The sequence below is a fragment of the Leuciscus leuciscus genome (assembly GCF_965113295.1).
Source record: "Leuciscus leuciscus genome assembly, chromosome: 18".
Classification (NCBI taxonomy): Eukaryota; Metazoa; Chordata; class Actinopteri; order Cypriniformes; family Leuciscidae; genus Leuciscus; species Leuciscus leuciscus.
This window is the reverse complement of record NC_138742.1, coordinates 39,890,602-39,907,473: the sequence shown is the minus strand read 5'-3', so window position 1 is coordinate 39,907,473 and position 16,872 is coordinate 39,890,602. Positions and strand designations below refer to the sequence as shown.

At 40.0% G+C, this 16,872-nt stretch overlaps 1 protein-coding gene across 1 annotated transcript; it reads right to left on the bottom strand.

Annotated features, from left to right (window-relative positions):
- Positions 1–1,028: 1,028 nt before the first annotated feature.
- On the bottom strand, positions 1,029–5,451 carry LOC309481294 (E3 SUMO-protein ligase ZBED1-like; the record flags this gene model as incomplete). Its single annotated transcript, XM_082146162.1, has 3 exons — positions 4,947–5,451; positions 3,343–4,306; positions 1,029–1,756 (listed from the first exon to the last, which is right to left on the bottom strand). The coding sequence occupies exons 1-3, from the start codon at positions 5,175–5,177 to the stop codon at positions 1,029–1,031; spliced, it is 1,923 nt and encodes a 640-aa protein (XP_082002288.1). The 5' UTR covers positions 5,178–5,451.
- Positions 5,452–16,872: the final 11,421 nt, after the last annotated feature.

Sequence of the window (16,872 nt, the reverse complement as noted above, 5' to 3'; positions counted from 1 at the left end):
GTCCTTGTGTGATATGTCAACATCATGTCCATTCTGAAGTGAAGTCCTGTGGTCATTCATACTGTGTCCAGGTGTGTGTGTGTGCCGTTCTGATTGAGTGGATTGGCACACACTGCAGAAGGATGATTGAGGGAGAAGTAGATATTGTCCTTTAACACTCTTGAACCAAGTTTGTTTGGGTGATGGCCATCCCGATGAAATAGTTGTCTCTGACTCCAGAAGAGATTGAAGTTGTCAATGAAGTTTACTCCTTTTATATTGCAGGTTTTTTGCAGCCATGTATTAATCCCAAGCAACCGTGAAAACCTGTTTGTCCCTCTTGCTGGGAGTGGTCCACTGATGAATGTCTGAACTTTCAGTTTTTTAAGTGTTTCAAAAAGTTCATTGAAATCCTTCTTAAGGAGTTCTGACTGCTCTTTATGAATATCATTCTTCCCCACATGAATGATGAGTCGATTTGCAGTCTTATGTTTCATTAGAATGTTCTGAAGTTCCCTGTTTATATCAGAAGTTGTTGCTTGTGGAAGGCAGCACGTAGTTGTATCTAGGCATGGGCCGGTATAAGATTCTGACGGTATGATAACCTTGGATAAAAATATCACGGTTTCACGGTATCACGGTATTGTAATTACTGCTTTACAATGTTATATTTAAATGTCTGGGTAAAAAAAACAACTCTTTTTTTCCCAACTGAACACAGTATATTTTATTTTAGGAAACATATAGAACATTTTGTAACATTGAACATCAGGCAAAATAATTAAAATAAATAATTGAATCTTCTTAATTAAATTAAATTGCAGTCACTTGTGTGAGCCTAATCCTGCAGCTCAACAATAATCAACATAAATAAACATAAATAAAATTTTCTAAATGGAAAGAATGCAATCACTAATCAAAACAAAAACATGACCATTTGTCACAGTTCCAAAAAAAAAAAATATATATATAAATAAATAAATGTAGTCGTTTTAGCAGCTCAACAAATTTTGTAGACATGCTCACTTTTTACACATTCTTTATTCAGTTCAGTCCAAGTTAAGATGCAGGAATGTGAGCATGTTCACCTTTCCTGGATTAAGTTTGGACCGGTGAGGTACAAGGATATGTCCGCTACAACTGAACACCCTTTCCGAGGGCACACTGGTGGCTGGGATGCAGAGAAATTTTCTTGCTACCTTGCCAAGTAGAGGTAACTCTTGAGCATGATTTTTCCACCATGCCAGTGGGTCAGTATCAGAGGATATGGGAGGCTGAGACATATACAATTTAACCTCCGCTATCACTCTTTCTTTTAATGGGACATCTCCTTCTTTGACCGTTTCTTGTTTTGCTGATGTAATTTTTTTGAGCAAGCAAGACAGAGATTTGTCTTTCTTCTTTGTTGCAGCAGAAGGGACAGTGGTTGTGGAAGTGCTGTTTCCTTGCTCTTGAGCAGTAGTGAAGGCAGGTAATTCTTGAGGTGGCCGTGATGTAATTTCTTCCAGTTTCACAGCTTCCTCTACAGTGAACATGACAGTCTCATCCTTGTTCTGCGAAAAGTTGCCCTTGAAACGGGGATCAATGAAGCAAGCAATGTCAATCAGCTTACTGACATCCTCAGAGGAGTAACGTTGTTGCAGATCATCCCTCATTACTTTTTTCATTTGTTTTGTTAGGGCATCATCTTCCTCTTTTTCTTCCAGTATGCCAGTGATGTGCTCCATAACAGGCTTCAATGATGACAGGGTGGTCTTTGTTTCAGAAGCCAGTAGATCTGTGAAGTCATTTAGAGGCCTCAGAAGTTGGCAGAGGTGGAAGTAACGAATTACAACTACTCACGTTACTGTAATTAAGTCGTTTTTTTGGGTACTTGTACTTTTTTGAGTATATTTTTAAATCTGTAATTTTACTTGTACTCAAGTACATATTAAGCTAAGTAATCTACTTCGCTACTTGTAAAATCACATTTCGTTACTGAGTACAATTTGAATTGATATTCAAATCTTTGAAATGCATTTCGGTAGCCAATAAAAATATTCGATCGTAAACGGACCAATAAAACCCCTGATATTTGGACTGAATGAAAGCCGCCGCAGTCGCAGCAGGTTTTGAAGAGCTGATCATGAAGGAGGCGAGGAGCTCAGAGTGATTAATGGCTGGACTGAAAGTTTGGAACAACAAACTACATAGTAGTACTGTCAAAATATCTATATTTTGATACATATCAATACTGAAATATCTGTCAATACTCATTTTGGCCTATACACCAATACGATACCAGCTGCGTGTTCTCATTCTCTTATCTCAACGACAGCGAGTTTGACACACCCGCCTCCCCTCAGCGCGGGATTGCAGGTAGGCCTATTACGCATAATTTTATTAATACCTGCAAGTTTCTATGGCATATTTTAATGGCAAATGTCACGAACAATATTATAACGCGAGGGCACATTCATGTAATCACAGAAAACTGGACGCGAGCTCTCAAATGTAGGCTACGAATGAACTGGACTCGGATATTGAGTGTGCGCTCTCGGACTGTGTGTCATATCATGTGTAATCGCGAATCTCTCCAAGTGGTTCTCACTGCAGACTCAAATGACGTCCAGCTCCAATCTCTCCATGCTCTTGAATTAAACGCTGTCAAAAGTTATGAAAAATCTAGTCTTTTTGCAAATTAAATTCAGTTTGAATTGAAATCAAGCTTCCTCGTGCTGTGTGTGAGCTATTGCAACAGTTCACGTTACCCTATTGTAAAGACAAATACACTGAGTAAATATTAGATTATTGTAATGGTTATTGATCAATGTTTAAATATGTAAACAAAAGCCTGAATTAAAATCTCTCCTTATAAAGTGGACGTGTCTCTTCAGAAGACTTGAATTAAACTTTTCCATTCAAATAGATTACTGTTACAATGAGTGTTGTGCTTTTCAATGCTTGAAAATAATGATTGCCTTGACAAAATGGATGGACAAAAATGTAGATATTAAAATATTTAGTATGTAGTAGTTTTCCCGATGGTATTAAAAATTATAGGCTAGGCCTACTGAATATTGACATATTTCAAGGTGTCATATTGAAGTTAGAAATTCCAGTATCCACTAATTAATGTCCTTCGACAATAAGGTAAAAATGTGTTAAAAGTAGCTATTTTCTACATAAATCTATGATTTGGTTGTATATTTTTATTGGTAATGCATTAACTATCGCCAGCTAAAAAGTAATTAGTAACTAGTACTCCGAGTAGTTTTTGAGAAGAGTAATTTGTACTTTTACTTAATTACTTTTTTGACACCAGTACTTTTACTTGTAATTGAGTATTATTTCAGCAATGTAACGGTACTTGTACTTGAGTACAAATTTTCAGTACTCTTTTCACCTCTGGAAGTTGGCAGACCATCTCCAAAGTGCGCACATCACTGTCTTTTGGCATTAAATGCCATGAGCTTCTGTCTGCTGCAAGCACTGCACAACAAGCCTGCTGCTGTTCCAGAAATCTTTCAATCATTTTGAAGGTGGACCCCCATCTTGTCACTACATCATGAATGAGTGCTTTTTCAGGAATATTCAGGAGTCCCTGATTTTTCTTTAGTTCCCTCTTTCTTCTCCAGCTGCGAGAGAATCCTTGAACAAGATGCCTGCATGCTCGAACAGCGGATTCAACTCTTTGAAGTTTTAGCACTTTGACTATAGCCAAATTTAGGTTATGGCCAAAACAGCTGAGCCAAACACAGGGTAAGCCTTGGAATGCTTTTTTCATGTTTGACGCATTGTCTGTTGTGATGCTGGACAAATGGTCCCTTGTGATGCTCCACTCCTGCAGTATGTTTTCAAAAAATTCCAAGATGTTTTCAGCTGTGTGGTCCTCTGGAAAAAAAACAGCTTCGAGGCAGAAGGACTTCAATTCCCAATCTGGAGAGAGGAAATGAACTGTGAAGCTTATGTATGGTTCTCTACTACCACCACTGCTGGTCCAAACATCTGTAGTAACAGAAAACCACACCCCTTCTGCCACTTGTTTTTGCACATGACCCCTGACTTCTGTGTACATCTTGGGGATTTCATTCTTTGAAAAGAATTTTCTTGATGGCACTTTGTATAAAGGTGTTGCTGTTTTCATTAGTTTTAAAAAACCAGGTTTCTCCACAGTTTGAAAAGGCATCATGTCTTTTGCAATAAAGTATGCCACCGCACTGTTCAGGTCCTTTGCAGCCTTGGATGTGGGTGCATAAGCAAGCTGTTTCTCAAAAGTTTCTTGGATTGTTGGCTGACCTGCAGCTTTTGAGGAGGATGGTCCTTTGCTGCTGAAGCCACAGCTGCTCTACAAAGAAGAAAAACAAAGACTGACATGTTAAATTTAAGCTAAATCTGTAACTAGTCTTTTTTTTCACTTCATCTTTTAATCAGTATACTTTTAAAAATAGATGCGATGTGGTAATTTACTATATTTAACAAAAACAACTAATTACATTATTAAATTTTTTGTGTGTGTAAAAACAAATAGTACTGCTAAAAATATCAAAATAATGCTCTAAAATAAATTTTAATTTCAGTGTTGATGCATATTAACGCAGAGTGCGAGTGTAACTGCACACATGCACACACACACACACACACACTCACACACACAGTCTCATCAGTTCACGAACACTCAAAGACACGTGAGAGCCAGCGAGGAGTTTTTTTTTCTTTTTTTTTCGTGATTTTGAAAAGATGTAAATGTGGCTGAAGGCTTAAAAGCAAAGACGTGATTTCACCTTAACTTAATGGTTGTACTAATGTTCAATCACAGAAACGTAACATTAGTACATATAGTCTGCTATTCCCCACTCTGTAAAGTAACGTGCAAGAGGAAATTAGTTGATGTTAGCTAATGTTTATTAATTAGCCGTGTTATCTGACTTGGTAACTTAGATGTTAGCAAAAGTTCATTTCAAGACAGCTTTAAGTTAACAACTTACCTTGAATTTAGCGAAGAGTGCTGGATGGTGCTCCCGTAGATGAGAAATCATATTTGATGTATTGCCTCCTTTAGCAGCGACTCTTTTTAAACATGATTTGCATGTCGGTTGACCTTCCTCTTCCAAGCCGTGGCCGTCAGAATTTTTCCGGTACCCAAAAAAATCCCACACCGCTGACTTGGTCTTTTTTGATGGGGGGAAAAGTTGTGGGGGTTCACCTCCTTCGGCCATCCTGAACTTAAATTACTGCTGAGTCTCACTGACTGCGGATCACGCGCACAATCACATACACGCGCCTGCCAGCAGTAACCGGTGGGGGAGGGGCTGCATTGTTTTCGCTGCAGGTACGCACACACACAATCTAGTGGGGAGTCCTGCGCTTTCACTTTGACGACACAAAAAATGCACATATCGTAGGAACGGTATAACTTTTTTTGTTTGCGGTTTTGAAACCGTGACTTTTTCAAACCGCGGTAAACCTTGAAACCGGTTATCATCCCATGCCTAGTTGTATCCCTGCTGCTAATGTTTCTGATTATGGAGTCCCCCACTATCAGAGTCCTGTGCTCGGCTGCGCTCTGAGCTGAGTGCCGCTGTCTGCTCGACCTTGAGCGCCAGTTAGCATCAGTGTTAGCTACTGGCTTATACAGTCTGTGTTCGATCACATTCATCACGTTTGGGGATTCCTCATTTACATTCATTAGTACTTCAAATCTGTTCTCAAGATGTATAGGTGTTGGTAGGAGACCAGTGTTTGCAATCTTTGTCAGAGCTGTATCTGGGGTAGAGGATGCTACTGCGGCAATATGTGATGCTCGTGACAATCTGATGTCTTGAGTGCCTTTGGGTCTCGCTCCCTGTTCGTGCCATCGATTTGTAAGTCGATCGGCTTGTTTCTCTACCTGTCGAGGAGCACTAGTTTCATGGGACTCACCGGCTATATGCTGAGGGTGTCCATGACGAAGCTCTGTTGTGTGTTCTGTCTGGTTTGGTGGTCCCGTAAGTAACTTTGTTTCAAGAACTGCAATCCTTTGTAAAAGTCTGTGGCAGTTAGTGCAGCAAGTAGATTCCAGAAGAGGCATTTTCTCTCTTATCCTTGTAGGCAGTTGTGTTTTCCTTTCCCCGGAATGTAAGCTGGTCGGGTAGAAGAATTCTGCGTTTTTGTAGTAATCCAAACTTTGTCGTTTGAGCACTGTGCTGATTTGCTGAAGTTAAAATTAGGTGATAAAAGGAGCTAAAATTATAAAAGTATAGAAGATAAAATATAAAAGCGATAGAGCAAAGCGTGGAGCAGTAAGCAAGAGCGTCCAAACAGTAGCTGAGCAGGAAGGTCCTTAGGCACAGGGTCTACTGAAAACAAAAAACATAAATTACATCAAAACTTCAAATTGATAAATACATTACAAGATTATATTGCATCAACACAAATAGGAAGAAACCACTATTCTATGCAAATATCAGGATATGACCATCATAGAGCATAGAATAGTCTATAGTGATGAGATTAAAGAAACACACTCATATCAAACTCCTCATTGAGACCCAGTGGTTGTAGAGCTTCTAACATATAGATCCAATACAGCTCTCTCTGACATAGTCGCCTGTCAACATCACCCCCTCTCTGAGAAGTAACCTGTTCTATTCCCTGAAACCTGAGGGAGGATAGAGGATGCGAGTGGTTATTAACCCTCTGAGGTCGGCAAACGCGCCCCCGCGTTTTGCTGGATTTTCTTCACATTGTAGCACAATAAACTTAAATTTCTCCATCATTTATGGTCATACAGAAAAAAGAAATATAAAAAAGAATCTGTGATATTTCTACTTTTGTATGTGTCCACTTACAATCAAATCAAAACATTGTACTTTTGTAAAATAAAGAAAATAAACAGGGTGTGCGTTCTGCCTCTCCATCGCGGTAAACTTTTTTTTCTTGAGCACGTCTATAAACTGAAACAAAACTCAGCGAATACTTGTCACACATTTATGAGCCATATACCTTTATACACATTTAAGTGTGTACTTTTAAATGATCGGATTCAAACTGAAAACAAATATTCTCTGTTTAAGTAATTTGTATAAAACCAACAGGATGTCCAGTATCTCAAACGCTTGCTAATTACTTTTAATTCGACCACGCCCACTCGCGCAAAAGTGATTCACATGCAAATCGTCCACATGGAACGCGAACGCCCTCGTTACCTCAAACACAAAACACCAAAACACTTCACAAGTCTCTGCTTTTCGTCGAGTTTGGAAGACACGTCTGAGCTTACATTGGATTTAACTCAGAAGAAGAAGAACGCGATTTGAAGACAAGAAAGATGTAAGGTAAGAAATTCTTACTTATTAGTTTATGTTATTGTTGCATAAACTTCACATTGCAGTTGAACTGTTGCTAGATATATGGTGAATATTATACTATTTAGACCCTTGTTTACTGTTAAATACTGTTTGTGGATATCTGCTCAAACATAGATATGTATAACCATAACGTTTAATATTTTGGAGCGCGATCGCGTTTGAATGTATCATATTTTGGAGCGCGATCCCGTTTGAATGTATCATATTTTGGAGCGCGATCGCGTTTGAATGTATCATATTTTGGAGCGCGATCCCGTTTGAATGTATCATATTTTGGAGCGCGATCCCGTTTGAATGTATCATATTTTGGAGCGCGCTGTGGGTTTGAATGTATCATATTTTGGAGCGTGATCGCGTTTGAAAGGAAAAATGCACCAAACATTAGGCTTTATGTTTTTACTATTATCTCATTTCATATCATCATAACGAATGGAAACATTTGAAGTAACATAAGATTATCAATATATTTTTCTCTAGCATTGTTACTGAAATCTTTTGGAAGATTTATAGGCTGCTATAGGTTATTGTTATAATTATTTTATGCAGTACTGCACATAGCTTGTGCCTACAAGGCACAACAAACATGGTGTTCATTATATTATATATTGTTGGAAACATTAGTGTGTGTGTGTGTGTGTGTGTGTGTGTGTATTCTGTGAATTTTAAAAAGCAATTTTAACCAGAAAAATCAAAAATGTATTCCCAAAATCGTGCAGGCCTAGTTTCTCTCGATACCAGTATGTTCACTTTTTTTCTTTTCTTTCAGGGACCAGATGCAACTGAGTCCTGCTGACTTCAACATTCACATGAGTCTCTGTACATGAACATGGTAAAGTGAAAATCAAACACCTTGGAAATGAAAGGTATGTACAATGTTTTTAGGAATGGCACAAAGGTCTCTGTCTTTGGATCATTGTTTTCAATGTGCTCTTTTGTCATTTGTTGTGTATTTTTGGATTATGTTGTGTTGTAAATAAATCCAAACAATCTAAAAGCCATTCTTTTTTAAATCTCCTCATTCTTTGTGCAAGGTTGCTCTGAATGACAGGGCCTGATCACTCCTAATAGGGCAGTTAGGGGAGTGTCTTTGTCTTTCTCAGGTGTAAAAGCTTACATATTCATGAGATGATCACGCCTCTTCGCATATGGCTTTCTCACACAAAACACGTCTTAGAAATTTTAAATCAATATATTGTCTTATCTGAATGAGCAGTCAGGGTGATTTTCACATAGTTTTGGAGCAAATATTCTAGGCTACGTGATACAATTTTCAAAAGTCTTGTGAAGAAATAATCAGTATAGGTTTCATGGCCTTATTTCAGTGACAATTTTTTTTGGTATTTTCACAAACCACGCATAAATGTCATTATCTCAAAACTACAAACTTTTACATACATGCTGCTGATATATTATTGTAGCAGAGTTTGTGCTAAATACAGTGTAATAAGACTTTAGCCATGACAATGTCACAAGTAACAGAAATAAGCACAAATGTCAGAGCATGTCAGAACACCTCCAGGGCCAGAAAACAGCTCAGACCTCAGAGGGTTAAAGTGGCGGGCAACAGGGTAATTCATATCATTTCGTCTCATTGAACTTTTGTGTTCGCTAATTCTTTGCTTCAGAGGGCGAGTAGTTTTACCAATATAGACCATATCACACGTGCATTTAAGCATATATACAACATTTTTAGTGTTGCATGTGATAACCCCTCTTACTGGAAAAAAGTTCCCTGTTCTAGGATGTGTGAAAGTGTTTGTTTTCCACGTATTGTGGCACTGAGCACAGTTACCACAGGGGTAATTTCCATGTTTGATAGGGGCTAAAAGTGTCTGTCTGGGACTTGGTAATATATTGGCTCTAATCAATTTATTTCATAGGTTTGGCCCTCTTTTGTAAGCAAAAAGGGGTGGATCTTTGAAATGTTGGATGAGAGCTGGGTCTGAGGTCAAAATGTGCCAATATTTGAGGATGGTACTCTTAAACATGTGAGCCTGAGGGGTATAGGTGGTAATACAGGTTACTGAAATTTTTTTTTCTTCCTGGATACTCTTTGTCAATAAGATCTGTCTTGGTTTCGACAGGGCAGCCTGATGGGCGTCCTCAACACACTGAGCAGAATAACCCCTTTCTAGAAACCTTTGTTTCATTTCCAAAGACTTTTCTATGTAATCTTCATCAGAATGGCATATGCGCCTCAGTCTATAAAACTGACTCTTAGGTAAGCCATTTTTCAAGGCTTTAGGATGGGCACTACTTGCCAAAAGGAAGGTGTTACGGTCAGTGGGTTTCCTATATAGTGTGGTAATGAGGCCTCCATCCTTTAACCCTCTGGGCGCCACGGTCGAGTTTACTCGACAAGATGCGGCACTGAATAAAATGGCCGATTTTGTCAAATAGGGTGTCAAATTTCGTTCGACCTCCCCTCCACTAGTTGGCAGACATGTCATACTTCATCCCCGACTCAAAAAAAAGTCATGCTTCTACACAAAATATTCGAGCTAGAGCGCATTGAATCAGTGCGAACAAAAGCGTAGCTAGTGTGCGAGTGAGCCATTTTATCAGAGCAATATTGTCAACGTCAGCGAGTATTTGCATTAGATTATTATTATTATTATTATCTAATGGCATCAATAAAGCTTACCCGCAATGAAGTGTTGGGTCTTCTATTCGCGGACCCTGATTCTGAAGGGGAATAACGTTATCTGCCTTCAGAAAATGACGGTGACTCTGAAAGTGAAAGTATAGCCCTACACCAAGCACAAACGGTGAATCCTTTGCCCAATATAACGTTAGATGGTCCTTTGCCCAATGTCAGTGGTGGGAACAATGTTTCCCGGGGTCGGAGTGTTCATCGCGAAGTTAGCAGGCGTGTTAGTGTTGTCGGGAACGAGGCGGCCGCGGGAGATTTTTACCGCGCTAGCCATGGTGACCGTGTGCCTCTCCGCAATCGCGGCGACAGTATTGTGGTGGAGACTTTGTCTAATGCCACTGGGTATGTTAGACGAGGTCGAAGTATTCATAGGACAGTTAGGGGGCAACGTGGAGGCAGGGTGGGGAGTCGCAATGACAATGACAGTAGTCCGAGCTGTGCACACTCGGCGCGCGCGCGAGGCAGATCTGGCCGCGCCCACGCTGCTGCTCGTAGCAGGAGAAGAGGCGATGTGACACGGGGCAGAGGGGCTATTATGCATAGTCTTATCGCAAGACCACACCATGAAACACTACAAGAAATGTCACCTGGATGAATAGGGAGTCATTATCTCTACAGCAAAAGCCCTGCAACAATTGTTTTTGTCTGCCATTTATTACACTGTTGATTTACTATCTATTTCCCTGACCATTTAGTAGTGTACAATATGTGTTCTTTTTTGTGTGTTCATGTCCTTGTGATGTGTGCGTCTTTGTCAGCTAAAAAACAAAAAAACAACCAAATAAACATCAACAAAAACCATAAAAATTCTATAATGCAAGATGACCGCCACCATATGACGTCATAATATGCAAATTAGATGGGAAAATGTAATCCCTACATAAACTTTGGGTCATCCTTAATATTTCTCTAATTTACAGAAAGTCTCTATCTTTTATCACTTTTAAGATATAGCCTTTTGAAATTAAGATGTCAAAATCGAACGTTTTAGGAAAAAACCTCTGGCGCCTAAAGGGTTAACTCAATCCACATGTCAAGGAAAGATACACGTTGTAGATCATATTCAATTGAGAATTTTAAATCAGTATAGACACCATTCAGAAAAGACACAAACTCTGATGTAGGACTGATGTAAACTAACGGGGGGGTGAATATTGTGAAAACTAATGGATACATTTAGATAAATATTAATACATTATAGCATATTATAATACAATATTTATAGAATATAGGCCTATCAATATACAAGACTGAACCACATAGATGTGACATATAAAGGCTATCATGATCATTTTGCCAACAATGAACCATGGATTTGTTTAGTTTATAATACGTTTTATTTTTAACTTAAACAAATACAACTTATAACATTCAAAACTCATCGGCTTTAGACTGCATTTGAAGAAAAATAAACACAAAAGTTTTCTGTAGCCTTGTGCGAACTTATTAAATAGAATTAGACTTCTAGAATGTTCTTTCCAGTGCAAAAAATTATATTTTTAATTTAATTAGACAACATTTTAAGGAAGTGTAGTGCAAATATCTTACTGGCAAAACTTCCATTATAGTTAACTTTCTTTCCAGTGCAAAGCAATAATACATAACAAAACAGCTAATAAAGAAATTAAATTTTTCGCCGGCTACTCGGAGGTAGTCATTTTTACATTTCCCGCTGTTGTCACTTGTCGTCATCGTTGCTATGATACGTGACTCACAATGACTGAAACGACCAATCAAAAGGGCATTCTCTGATGATGTTCCAAGATGTTAAAAACGCTACGCTGATCATAGACAAACAGGGGGATAAATTAGTATCTACCGCACCGTTGTTTTTTTTTTCTTCTTATCATAGCCTACAAATGTCTTCGTTTATAGTCTGACATATATTAGAAGCTATGTGTCTGTCATGGATTTGCACTGAATTGATTCTTAAAAATACGGAACAAAGTGCGTTCCGCATCAGTTCAATACGGAACAAGACTTTTATGTGTCAAATACGGGACGATTCCGTATTATACGGAATGGTTGGCAACCCTACATGCAAATCTCCACATGGAACGCGAACACGCTCATTACCTCAAAAACAAAGCACCAAAAAACTTCACAAGTCTCTGCTTTTCGGCGAGTTTGAAAGACGTGCCGTGAGCTTACATTGGATTTACCTCAGAAGAAGAAGAACGCGATTTGAAGACAAGAAAGATGTAAGGTAAGAAATTCTTAATTATTAGTTCATGTTATTGTTGCATAAACTTCACATTGCAGTTGAACTGTTGCTAGATATATGGTGAATATTATAATATTTAGACCCGTATTTACTGTTACTGTGTTTGTGGATATCTGCTCAAACGTAGATATATATAATATGGTAACCATTATGTTTCATATTTTGGAGCGAGCTCTGGTTTTGAATGTATCATATTTGGAGCGCGATCGCGTTTGAAAAGCAAAACGCACCAAACAAAGGCTTCATGTTTTTACTATTATCTCATTTCATATCATCATAACGAATGGAAACATTTGAAGTAACATATGATAATCAATATATTTTTTCTCTAGCGTAGTTGTTACTGAAATCTTTTGGAAGATTTATATGCTGCTATAGGTTATTGTTATTATTATTTTATGCAGCACTGTGCATAGCCTATGCTTACAAGGCACAACAAACCTGGTGTTCATTATATTATATATTGTTGGAAACATTTGTGTGTGTGTGTGTGTGTATTCTGTGAATTTTAAAAAGCAATTTTAAACAGAAAAATCAAAAAATGTATTCCCAATAAATATTAGAACTATATTCCCTATAGTTTCTCTTGATATCAGTATGTTCACTTTTTTTTCCTTTCAGGGACCAGATACCACTGAGTCCTGCTGACTTCAACATTCACATGAGTCTCTGTATATGAACATGGTAAAGTGAAAATCAAACACCTTGGAAATGAAAGGTATGTACAATGTTTTTAGGAATGGCACAAAGGTCTCTGTCTTTGGATAATTGTTTTCAATAGTGCGCTTTTTTGTCATTTGTTGTGTATATTTGGGTTATGTTGTGTTGTAAATAAATCCAAACAATCAAAAAGCCATTCTTTTTTAAATCTCCTCATTCTTTGTGCAAGGTTGCTCAGAATGATAGGGCCTGATAGCTCCTAAAATAGGGCCATTAGGGAGTGTCTTTGTTAGGGCTGGGTACCGAGTTCGATACTTTTTAGGTACCGACCGAATTGCCTCGATACTATCGAGTATCGAAAAATGACTTGTTTTTCGGTACCAGATTTTGATATCTAAGGGGTTAACTCGTCAACGTCAGTGCTCAAACAAATACATATGAAATGCACAACGCCACGCCTAAAGTCTCTCGCGCACATACACGTGAACTCTACACACACGAGACGCGCGGAACTCTGCACACATACTCATATGAGACGCGCGCGCACACAAACTGTCCACGCACACATTCTCATATGAGACGCGAGCACACACACACACAAACTCGCGCACATACTCAATGAGACGCGAGCACACACACTCACAATACCTTAAAGATGTGGAAAAGCCGATCAAAAGTGTGGCTACATTTCTCCATTCTCGATGCCAAGCGTGCGATGCAGTATTTGCGGTAAAATAATTGCTGCAAAGACGGTACCGCGACAGATATGATGAAGCCCTTGACAGTGCACGGAGTAAACATAAGAGCAGAAAGTTGCTCCGTCTTCGACTGGTAACTGAAGAGATACCTGTTGATCACTCTGACAGTGTTTATATTGCAATAATGACCTACTGAATGTACACTGCCGTTCAAAAATGTGTTGGTCAGAATTTTTTTTTCAGTAAGGATGCATTAAAGTTATCAAAAATGACCTTAAAACATGTGTAATGTTACTAAAGATTTCTGTTTCAAATAAATGCTGTTCTTTTGAATTTTTTTATTCATCAAAGAATCATGAAAAAATGTATCAAAGTTTCCAAAAACTGTTTTCATATTTCTGAAGGATCATGTGACACTGAAGTAATGATTTTGAAAATTCAGCTTTGACAACACAGGAATAAATTAGATTTTGAAATATATTCAAATACTATTTTAAATTGTAATACTATTCCACAATATTACAAGTTTTACTGTATTTTTGATCAAACAAATTCAGGTTTGGTGAGCATGAGCTCTTTATAAAAAAAAATATTTTGTTCCTTTGTGCTTTTTTTGTTCCTTTCTGGACTGACTAAGGAGCATGAGTCAAACTGAAAAAATAAAACCAAAGTTTTTCTGAGGTAATGTGTTATGTAATCTTGTTAAAATGGATTTCATAAAATTGGTATCGAAAAAAGTATCGTTCAGGAACCGGTATCGAAATCAAGGTATCGGTATTGGTATCGAAATTTTTTGAACGATACCCAGCCCTAGTCTTTGTCTTTCTCAGGTGTGAAAAGCTTACATATTAATGAGGTGATCACGCCCCTCCTGCATAAAGCTTTCTTACACAAAACACGTCTTAGAAATTTTAAATCAATATATTGTCTTCTCTGAATGAGTAGTCAGGATGATTTTCACATAGTTTTGTAACAAATATTCTAGGCTACGAAGTCTTGTGAAGAAATAATCAGTAGGGGTTTCATGACCTTATTTCAGTGACAATTTTTTTTTGTATTTTCACAAACCACGCATAAATGTCATTATCTCAAAACTACAAACTTTTACATACATGCTGCTGATATATTATTGTAGCAGAGTTTGTGCTGAATACAGTGTAATCAGACTTTAGCCATGAAAATGTCACAAGTAACAGAAATAAGCACAAATGTCAGAGCATGTCAGAACACCTCCAGGACCCAGAAAACACCTCAGACCCGAGAGGGTTAATAGAGAGCCAATGCAGTGTTAATATGGTCATACTTCCTGGTTCTGGTAAGAACCTCTCTGTTAGGTATGTAACCCTCGTTCCCTGAAGGAGGGAACAGAGACGTAGTTGGACGTACCGTACTGATTGGTATCACGCTTAGGGAGCCTGTCATCTTCGAGTATTGATAAAACGAGCCAATGCACATTGGCGTGCGAGATTTGCATCTCACACTCCGACCTGCGGCGTGGGTATAAATATGAAGTGGATGCATGCACCATTTGTTTTTCGCTGAGGAGCTGAGCGGAGCCCGGAGTCAGCGGTAGTCCAGCTAAAGTGGCGATGGGACTACGTCTCCATTCCCTCCTTCAGGAACCGAGGGTTACATATGTAACCGAGACATTCCCTTTCAGTTCGGTCACGTTCAATGTAGTCGGATGTAGCGTACTGATTGGAATCCCAATTAAAATGCCAGCTAGTGCTGCCACCTTTCAGTGCCTAGACAAAAGCATCCTGAGCATCCAATCCGCATTATTGAGGAGGAGATGGGAGAGGGCTCAGGCCAGGGAAGTCAATGCTGTTCCGCAAGACCCACTCAGTTAGACTTGGATAATACTGGGAAAGCATGCCATTTCGGTGGAAAGGGAGACGCTGCGGAAGCCACACCCTGCCCGTGGGGAGGTAACATGTGGACGTACACATATGGACTGGGCGTTACCGGGCAGTACAACATATGAAATGTCACTGAGGTGGCTCCAGCCTATAACAGGGGGGAAACTGGTCAGCGAAGGTGGAGTGGGCTCTGCCAAGGGAAAGGCAGAGGCTCGCCGCAGGGAGCCGTACCGTGGAAGAATACACATATGGGATCGCCGTAGAAATCACAACATATGGGACTCAGCCTAGCACAGGTTCCACCAGTGCATACGAGTGTTAGGCCTGGCATCGGATGCTCCGCCACATCCATTGCCAAAGGGTGTGGAGGAACTCAACAGGGTTCGGTTAAAGAGGAGCGCTACTGGAGCAGGAATGGCCATATGAGGGGAATGGCGCAGCAAGCCAACACTTCAAGCAGGGCTTACAGTGTTGACTGGCTTCTATGCGAAGAGAGCACACGGGAAGCTACCGGCTATAGAATCTAGCGAAAGTGTTTGGTGCCGCCCTGCAGCTCTACAAATATCTCTCAGCGAGGCACCTGGTGCCAGCGCCCAGGAAAAAGCTAAACTCCGAGCGTTATTGGACCGCACTCAGCTGCCGGCTGGCGATACAAGAGGGGGCTGAGGGTGGCAAGGCTTTACGGGGTCGCACACCGCTGGTCTGGCCATCCTGGGACCCAGGAACAGAGGATTTTTTTCTTTCTTTGACAATTTGGGTCAAAGAAATAACAAATACCAATGGCGGAACACAAACAGAAACAAAACAAAGATTCTCTGCCCGGCCCAGCCCATTCTCTGGGGGAGGGAGTGGTGCAGTGGCCATCTCCCAAAGAGCTCATTCCTCCATCCCTGAGTGACCCGTCTCAGGGACGCTTGTGCTTGCGCTTGCCACCTGGCTTGACAGCGCCTGAAACGGGCCGGGCCGCCTGCCTGCGGCCGGCTCCATATTGAGGCCTAGGTAAAGGCTGCTACGGTGGCGGCGATAGGAGGACGCCCTCGTCGGCGAGCAGGCGGAGGATCTGCCACCGCCAGACGGGTGGAAGCAGCAGCGGGCCGCCGGGGCAGGATGTGCTGGATGGCCTCCATCTGTTTCTGAGCAGCAGAGAACTGCTGGACGAAGTTCTACACCGCGTCACCAAACAGCCCAACCTTGGCCTGGTGGGCCTGCAGCAACGCCATGGCATGCAGGGAGGAAGTGGCTTGCCCACAGGGTTTGTAAGTCTTGCCCGTGAGGTAGGTAGGTAGGTAGGTAGGTAGGTTAACTTTATTGTCCCCAAGGGGAAATTCTGCTTGGGCACAGTGCAGAGTTGCTTCATAAAAAACATCACAAAAGACATCACAAATCACATCGACAAGAACCTGAGAAGCATCAACATATTGTACTTCACAAAAAAAGAAAAAAAAAAGAAAAAAAAGAAGGGTATTGTTGA